General features: G+C 46.7%; 1 protein-coding gene across 1 annotated transcript; it reads right to left on the bottom strand.

Moving 5' to 3' along the window:
• Positions 1-199: 199 nt before the first annotated feature.
• Positions 200-6,828, bottom strand: unm_hu7912 (un-named hu7912). Its single transcript, XM_047015904.1, has 2 exons — positions 6,722-6,828; positions 200-4,662 (listed from the first exon to the last, which is right to left on the bottom strand). The coding sequence occupies exon 2, from the start codon at positions 4,609-4,611 to the stop codon at positions 1,417-1,419; it is 3,195 nt and encodes a 1,064-aa protein (XP_046871860.1). The 5' UTR covers positions 4,612-4,662; positions 6,722-6,828; the 3' UTR covers positions 200-1,416.
• Positions 6,829-8,928: the final 2,100 nt, after the last annotated feature.

The following is an 8,928-nucleotide window of genomic DNA, read 5'->3' as shown; positions in this document are numbered from 1 at the left end:
ACACACAGGTCAGTCTTTATTCTGTTTATTATATATGGGTTATATAAACACCACAAAATAGAAAACTGTGAGACTTTTTCTTCACAAGGAAACAATCATGACTTAAAAGAGCAACCTTAGTTTCATTATGTTGTTAATGAAAACATACCATGCTTGTTTAAGTACTGTAGATGCATTAGGGAAACATTCTTATTCTGTATAACTCGTGTTTTAGTGCAATAAGACATTTTTTGCAGCTCAAGATTTCAAGAAATCATGTGATTTATCATTAGTAAAATGTAGCTGTTTAGATTATAAGGTTGCTCTTTTATCAATTTTATTGCATAAACAGTATATATATGCTTTATATATTGTCAGGTATGAAATACTTGATCTCTATCATAAATTGTGTTTTTACTGACAATCAAAATCAAAATAATAATAGTCATCCTATGCATTGGTTCATTTCCCTGGCACAAAATTAAACATAATTATTATAATAATATTTGTACCATAATTTTGGTTGGATCACGGCATAATCAATATTAAAATACCTGAATATAAATAACATGCTTTAAGCAAAATACTTGTCTATTTACAATACAGACAAACAATTCATACTCAAGATTTACGCCAGACAAATCCACACATTGCTTTCTGTCAAATGCATTTTCTACTGAAGGCCACTTCAAACAAAGCATGTTAAAGAGTAGAATGATTTGAATATTAATAAAGTGATGAAAGAGTTTGCAATTTCCTATAACTAAATAAACAACCAGGATATGAAGGGAGGTTAAATATATACATATATTTTTTGACTACAACAATCAGAAAATAAACGTACAACAAAAATATGTTGTTAGTACTGTCCAAAAATATCACAAACACTGACACGTGTCAAGATAAAGAATCGGTAACGCATTAGGAGACAACTAAAGCTTTCATGTCATTGACTTTAAAAGTATTAGGCATGACAAAGTATCTGTTGTCTATGTACAGGCAGGGTTATGTTCCACTGTTTATTTGTGTACAATATACCACACACTGTCTGCACAGAAAATACTGGACCATACCTTTTCACTCTAACAATGATACAATGGGTGATTATTTTCTAATTGTGCCCTGTCTACATGCAGATCAAAAACATGAGAGTAGAGGTAAAAACTGGGCGAAAATAAATAAAAAAGATGTTACATTTCATTTATTTTGAGTGTACGGAGAAAACACATTGCTGAGATAGATTTATCTTAATAGCCAGTCAATCCTTTTCTGCACTATGTTTCTAGCCTTCCTAAAGTTGATCTAAGTCCAAGTGATTAATGTGCAAACCTTTGTAGTGGAATCACTGATTTTCCTATCTCTCTCAATGCTCTATACAGACTACAGTATACGCACTGCTCTGTGTAGATGACATCAGCTGATATGCGCTCTCACTAACTATATGATGTCATCGAGGAGATGAGGTGTTCCCACCCAGTCCAGTGTTCTGGGCTCTGACGCAGCCATGATCATGCACATGAACTGTTTCCCCGTCCTCTTGTCGAGGGGGTAGATGGTCGTGGGGGTGAACCTCTTGTTGCTCTCGACAAACTCACACAGCTGATGGTAGATCTTCGGATACTCGTGGCGCAGGAAGACTCCCCTGGTCTTGAGCTCACGTTGGATATTGATAAAGCATATCTCTCTGGCCTTCCTCCCCTCCTCTCCCTCTTTGTCGATATCGGGTGTGCCCGGAGGAGGGGTGAGAATGAGAGTTTCCAGGTCACTCTCTTTCTTGACGACCTTTTTGTCCGGGCTGGACGACGCCAGGGAGACCTTTGCATATTTTCGGACTGTCGGTGCTTGTACTCTTGGAGAGGGTCTGTTAGGCACTAGTTCACCAACAGCGATGGACACATTCAATAGGAAACATTCATCGGGGTCATATTCCTTCCCGGCCTGCTGCAACTCCTTACAGTAGTTCCCCAGGTTGTCCTTGAAGCCATCCAGCTCTCTCAGGGACAAGTACGTGGGCGACATCAGGAGGCTCTGCAGTCCGACCTGCAGGAAGTTGTCAGCCGTACCCGGGTTAGCGAAACCCAGGAAGAGGACTCCTCTCCCCCTGGACAGGTAGCCTGCTTTAGCCACGCGGGAGAAGGCTTTGTGGATCTCTGCATTCTCCCTGCAGTACTTGAGGATATGCCTGCATACGCTGCTAATGCGTCCGTACAGACAATTTCCTTTGTGGGAGTCCCAGTCGTCTCGGCGACAGTTGCGGGAACAGTAGAACGTGTAGCAGCTATGACAGGATTTGAAGTACAGGCAGGCGTTGAACAGAGTCTCCGTCCGCTTGCACTTCCTGTTGGCACAGACCATGGTGTCATCGTCGTCTGTGCTGTGGTCCGGAGAACACTCCTCTGTACTCTTCTGCAAAGCATCGCAGCCACTGTCTGGGTCCTTAACCATGCAGGGGCTGGGTTTGGTGATGCTTGGAGGTCCTTGACTCTCCAGGCCCGGAGGAGCCCTTGTTCCTTTTTCGTTGTCTTCGCTTATCAGTTGTTTCAGTTGGTCCAGCAGGTCTTCACTCGGCCTCCTGTTCGCTGGGGGTTTGTAGTCGATAACGAGATCGGCCAGCAGCTCATCGAGTTGCTCTAGACTCTGCTGCAGGGAATAGTTGTTGTGTTTCCTGTCTTTGGTCGTTTCTGTCGAGTCGGACGGTGACTCCTGGCGTGGTGCTCCGGGGGTTTGTGCTGTGTTACCATCCAGGGCATCCCAACTGGTGGAGCGCATGTCTCTCTGTTTATTGCTGCCTGCACGGATGTCATTGTCTGTTATGGTGATCTCTGGGGTCACGAACCACAGCCCACTCTTGCTGTTCCTCCCAGGATTATGTGGGCCTTTATCTAATGAGTTCTCTGAGAGCGACAAGGCAGCATAGCGCCTGGGTGAACTGGACAGATTCACTATGACTGGCTGCGTGGTGTCCGTCGGGGGCATAGCGTGCCTCCTCGTCTGGTAAAACAGGTTTTCGTAGCTGCGTCCTCGCTGTACCGCCTGCTCCCTTTCGTGGCGGGGATAGAGGATATTATCCCACGATTTGGAGTGGTTCCTCACCTCTGCCCCCAGTGGTGTTGGCTCCACGTAGCTATTTGTATACCACGGGGCCATCACAGGGTCCTGCCTCACTCTTGGGGGTGTAAACTGAGAAGACTGGTTGGAGTACCCGGATATGCTGGAGCGATACCAGTCATCCGTGTATGCCTGGGACAGGCGGGGGCGCCGGCGGCCCTCGGTGTTGTAAGCCCTCAGGGGAACATAGGGCTCAGCTGGAGGGTTGAAAGGCCTGGCGTAGTACATCCGGGAGGGGTTAGGCTGGCAGGGAAACGCTCGTGGATCCTCCCCGTAGTAGGATCGAGCCTGTGGCGCCGGAGTAAAGTATGCCCCTGGCTCGGTTACCGAGTACGGCCTGCTGTAGACGGTCTGCGGGGGGTCTCGGCTGGGCATGAGCTCCGTGTAATAGGGCCTGACGGGGAGGGTGTGAGCCCAGCGAGAACGTGGATCCTGCTGATACTGACTGTTCAGAGTGCTGCCTTGGCTGGTGAGGCTGGACTGATCGTCCTGGTAGTACGGCCTCGAAGTCGAGTATCTAACCGGGTCCTCGGTGTAGAAGAACTTGGTGGGTATGTTAGGGTTGGAGTACGCCCTCTGCTCCCTTCCCAGGTACTCTCTAGGCATTATGGGAGATGGGACCCTGTGCATGTCTAGAGGCTGGATGTAGCCGGGGGGGATGCAAGGGGTGTAGGGATAGCCCTGTCGGAAATCTCCACTGTAGCATTCGCTTGGTGTTGGCGTGGGTGAGATGATGGTGTGGCGGGGGACGTACAGTCCCCTGCTCCCGCTGGCCTGGGAGTATCTCTGCCACGACCGCTCCGAGCTCAGGCTGGGAGCCCGTCTGGCCGCGTGCTGCAGGTCGGAGGCGTCCGGCTTGATGTCTACCCGGCACCTGACGTGAGGAGCGATGGCCGGCTTCTCGTGCTTGCCCTCCTCAAAGCAGTCCGACACAAAGAGGGGAGAGTGTGGCTGCAGCTTGATGGGGTGGACGTCGTTCAGAAACGCCCGGTTCGAGGAGTAGGGATGCGTTTCCCTCAGAGACTCTGCAGCCTGGGGGGGCTCCCTCACATTCCCACCTGCTAGAGGGGTGACTGTGATGGGCACGGGGGTGAGGCTGGTCTTGACCCTGGGAGCACTTTTGGACCTGGTCCTCTTCTTCGAATCTGTCCTGATGGTCTGGCTGTTTTTGTCCCGGCTGGGGTAGTGTGGGGGTTGTCTAGTGTTGAACAGATCCGGGGAGGAGAACCGGAGATGTCCTGGCTGATCCAGGCCATTCCAGATCCCATCTTTACTCACTGGCTGATGCTCTGGTCTCTTGTAGGGGTACTCCATCGAGGCAGAAAAGGGCTCTGGGTCGTCCAGTGACTCGATGTAGTCAAAGCTACGGCAGTGTCTTTTGTTGACAATTTCCGGTTTGTCGATCATTTGTGAGTCACATTGTGGGAAGGGGCTGAGAGAAATGGCGTGCCCCGTGATAGGGTTGAGCTTGAAGTCCTGATACAGCGTGGACACCAGTATGTCAGGGGTTTCTGTGCGTGTCATCTTAGTGGAAGTCCTCCTTCTCCATTCAGATTGATTCGAGATCAATACCGCCTGAGGGGGAGAAAAAAAAGAATATACTTTTTAGAGTTTTCACTCTGATATTAGACTTTCTGGATCATTCAATGAAGACATTACTGCGTATACTCAGAATTGAAGTGGTTTCTTTTGCACACGCCAACATGGAGCAGCAAAAGCATACATAAGATAATGACATCCCAAAGGAAAAAAAAGTCTACAAAGAGCAAAAGCAATTGATGTCAAATCTGAACACACTTAATGAGCTTCTGGCCCTGCCTTGTTTTATAAACATTTGTACATTTAGGACAAAAAACTCCATTCTAGCTTTAAGAAGATGTATCAGTAGTTGGATTGTCCTATAGTTCAATGTGTCCATTCACAGGATGTCACAAATTGATGTATGGAGATCATATTCAAGCTTGAACCATTCTTTGCACTGAAAGCACATAAAACAGTGTCTTACAATATACACAAATGTTTCTGTAGAAAGTTAGCCTCCCTTATGAATATAATAGCTGCACATAGACAAGACAACAATGAGGAAAAAGCTTTTTCAGACGAATGAAAGACCCATCCATACACAACAGGCCTGTGTAAACAGGGCTTTTCAAACCACTGGAAACATTTACTGGTTTATAGTTGGTAAGGCTAACGGTTTTTTGACTTTGGACTTTTGTCAGAGAACCAGCACGCGGACCGGGGTCTTAATTCCGTGAAAGAGAAGCCCAGAGACAGGCTCTCTTGTTGGCTGTCACCCATGAGCTGACCCTGAGATACCATCTGTTCATCCTGAGAGGAGAGCACTGACCACCATCTCCCCTCATCCTAGCTCCATAACACACCCCCACAGCCTTACCCAGCCTGCGAGTACAAACAAGAAATATACAATTCAGTCTTCTCGTAGGAAAACACAACCTTAAACGTAGTCACTTAGTCACCAGGGTGTGCGGTTAGGTTACTACTGTTTTGAGAGATAAACAAATAACAAATCGGATGTGAAAAGAGTAATGCTATCAATTAAGACGATTTATTTTAATTGCGTTTGGTTGCTGTCCAGATGTCTAACTGGAGTGCACCTGTAAAATGTCAGTGAAGCGTGAACATTCTCTAATCAACCTGTCATCATTGTCAGTCACTTAACGAAAATAGCAAGGAGGGTGAAATTAATTATCAACACACAGTATCATTCAGAAAGCAGGGAAATTGTTAGTGCTGTCACAGTGGTGGTCTCCACACACAGAGGGAAATGCTGTAAAAATCGAATCAAATCAAAACAAAGGAGCTGATTTAGTTGAATGCTGCCTGGGAGGCATGAAATAATGACAGTAAAAACTGAGCTGTGCTTCCTTGGCAACAAAAAGTCCCCAGATTGAAATGTAGTGAGAGAATCAAGTAGGATAGATGCTCATTCATAGCAACCTAACCACTTTTGATATCCCAGAAAGACAATATGTCCATGGAGCAGAACCAAGAAGTAAAATACTTTAACTGATGCGCTTCTTGGGGTCCGTTTCACTCTATCATTTCGTAAATAGTGGCCTACCCTACATACCACTGGCCCCAAGCACTGTCGCTTGGAAACAGCACACACTTAAACACTGAAATAGTTTCACGGGCTGAGGGCTTGACGACTGCTCAGTCTCTGAATCGTCTTGCGGAGTTCACAAGAAATGCAAAATGAATCCTACCAGTAAGGTAATAAACTTGAAATGTCACCCATTGAAGGATTTCTCCCCGTACAAAAAGTAAACAATTCGATGAACTAACGTCATTGCACCGTCGTGTTCACCTAAAATTGAGGGACATGCGTAGATATAAGAAGACTTCCTCACATAGTATACTCTTTTTTTTAAAACAATCACTAACCTCTGGGAATAAATATTTAGTACATTTTGTCCATTTTATTAATGCGGCACGGCCCTACTATCACATCCTTCGCATCTGACCCGATGCCTTTGAGCCAAGATGACATCACTGATAGAGATAGTCGCACATTCAAATATGCCTAATTAATGCCGTACAGTGCATAACACCAATAGTTAACTTTAGATTTAAACAAATCATTGCCATCATCGACGGAAGTGACCCTTACCCTTGTCTTCAGTGACTTGGTCGCATGTCGTTTACATGATCAATCCGATGATACTATGAGGCGCGAGTTCACCGCACCTGTTCCCTGCTTTTTAACACATCAAGTCATCCTGGTGTCCGTTATGTTTTTCAACGCGCGACAGGCAGCGTCTGAGACGCTCGTGATGCATTAAAAGGGGGTGTGTCTGAGCCTGCGCTGCGCTTGTAGGCGAGCAATAATATATGCGCGCGTGCGTGAACGTTCATTCTGCAGGCGATGGTCACATTGCGCGTTCTCACGAGACAGCTTCCAACGTACAGTAGCTGAGTAATATAGACACGATCTTCTAAATCTGCTGAATGTTTAGCACACAGTTTTACCAAATATTCACTCTTGATTTAGACGGGATTTGATCGTTATTAGGCTTGATGGTGGCAGACAGTATTGTTTTTTAATGAGGTTGTGTATGACATCAGGCTTGCTCTATTTCTCTGTAATGACATGTAATTGATGTAACGTTTGCCTTCATTAACTTATTTATGAGATGTATAATGGTAATAATAATGATTAATCGTATCAATGTTGTCTACAAAAGACATTGTTTGCTGAGTCTGTTTATAGCCTGATCCACACCTAAACGAACCCCTCCTGTTCTTGCACCCTCTCATCCCACTCTTCATCACCAGGCCTTCCTCCTACGCCGCTCTGTCTCATCTTGCTCACCAGCAGTTCTGCTGGCAAAATACCAGCCTCAGACCAGTGCCGTTTGGGTATAGCTTTGGTGAAGTGGATCCTCGATAGCCGAGGAAAATGACCTCTGTTCAGCAGGTGGTAATGGCAGGCTGCCCCCCCCCCTCACCCCCTCACGCCTGGCCCCAGATCTCCCCCTGTCTGTCTCTGTGTCTCCGTGAACAGGTGATGGAGACATACACTGGGAGCTTCCAGAGCATGTGACCGCAGCAGTGAAACTGTGTAGAGAGGCAGAGGACAGGAACCAGCACTGTGTCCCGTCCATCCACACTAATCACCCGCACCTTCAAATGGTCACCACCTGAGATGATCAGCGCGAATTGGACTGATAGAGGCCTCGTTCTCTAATGTAACTCTACTCAGCGACAGGCCCTGGTTTCTCTGTTTCAGTAGAGGGCATCGTGCGATGGTATCTGCCGCCGTGTCATACTTGCCTGCCGGATCGTAAAAAAAAAGAAAAATCAGCAATGCAGAACTGCATCGCCAAACGCGCCTCCTCCATCTGCCGCGCACCATGTGTATCGGTCGTGATTCAGAACGACAGCGCAGCGCGCTGGGTGAGACGCCCGGGATATCAGGCAGGGGGGGGAGAGAGAGAGAGCTGCAGCCGAGCAGGTGTGACTCACCCACTCCTGCTCCGCTGGCAGTGGCACCTTCATCACTTCTCTTCAGCCTGTGGTTAGCAGACCTGAACGGCCTGATAGCAGGTGTTATGGGGCCCCTCCGAGGATGCGAGGAGAGAAAATCGATGTTATCCTGGTGATTAGAGGTCCTGTTTGAAAGGGATCAATCAGTCCAAACACCACATAGTTACACAGTCAAACTGAACAGGGCTGCAGTGGCTATCTCAGTACCATCAAGCTGAAATACTGAAGAGCTCTTTCTGTTTTTGTGACTCTGGTCCCATGTCGAAGAAGGCACCTCGGCGTTCCTCCTTGTGACAGGATACTCCATGAAGTGAAGTGCATTTGAAAGGCTAACTGTGTCTGTCACAGACAGTCAAATCCATTTGACTTCTGTAACCAGCTGACTATAGCAAAATGTAGCAGAGGAAAATCCATTTGAAGGGGATGCCATGGTAAATGAAAGTGGTTGAGGTTGGGAAAAGCTCTCAACTGTGAAATCTCAGAGTTATTCAAAGACTTCTGATGTTGAATATTTTAGATGTCCATATTTAGACCTCTTAAGTACACGTATGTGTCGGAATGTAGCAGTCCTTACATATCCTGGAATATCATTATGAAATATAGATTCCTGAACCTGTGGGCCTTTACACAGAGACTCTGGGGTCTGGCCTAGAGACAGGGCTCTGTACATGGAGAATACTCCAGGACCTCCAGTCAGGCTTTTCCTAATTCCACTTGTAAAGCCAGATTCAACTGTCAACAAATTAAACTAAACCACTCCATCTCCTCAAAAGTCTACATATCCACTTCTAAGGCCCAGAGGAGAGTTCAGCCATCTTGCTGCAGGATAAC

Source organism: Hypomesus transpacificus, unplaced genomic scaffold, assembly GCF_021917145.1.
Source record: "Hypomesus transpacificus isolate Combined female unplaced genomic scaffold, fHypTra1 scaffold_31, whole genome shotgun sequence".
NCBI classification, from domain to species: domain Eukaryota; kingdom Metazoa; phylum Chordata; class Actinopteri; order Osmeriformes; family Osmeridae; genus Hypomesus; species Hypomesus transpacificus.
The sequence above is the reverse complement of the archived record's forward strand: the minus strand, read 5'-3'. Positions and strand labels throughout refer to the sequence as shown.

Excerpts from the sequence above, each read along its gene's own strand:
- unm_hu7912 (XM_047015904.1), bottom strand. The coding sequence starts at position 4,611 with ATGACACGCACAGAAACCCCTGACATACTGGTGTCCACGCTGTATCAG.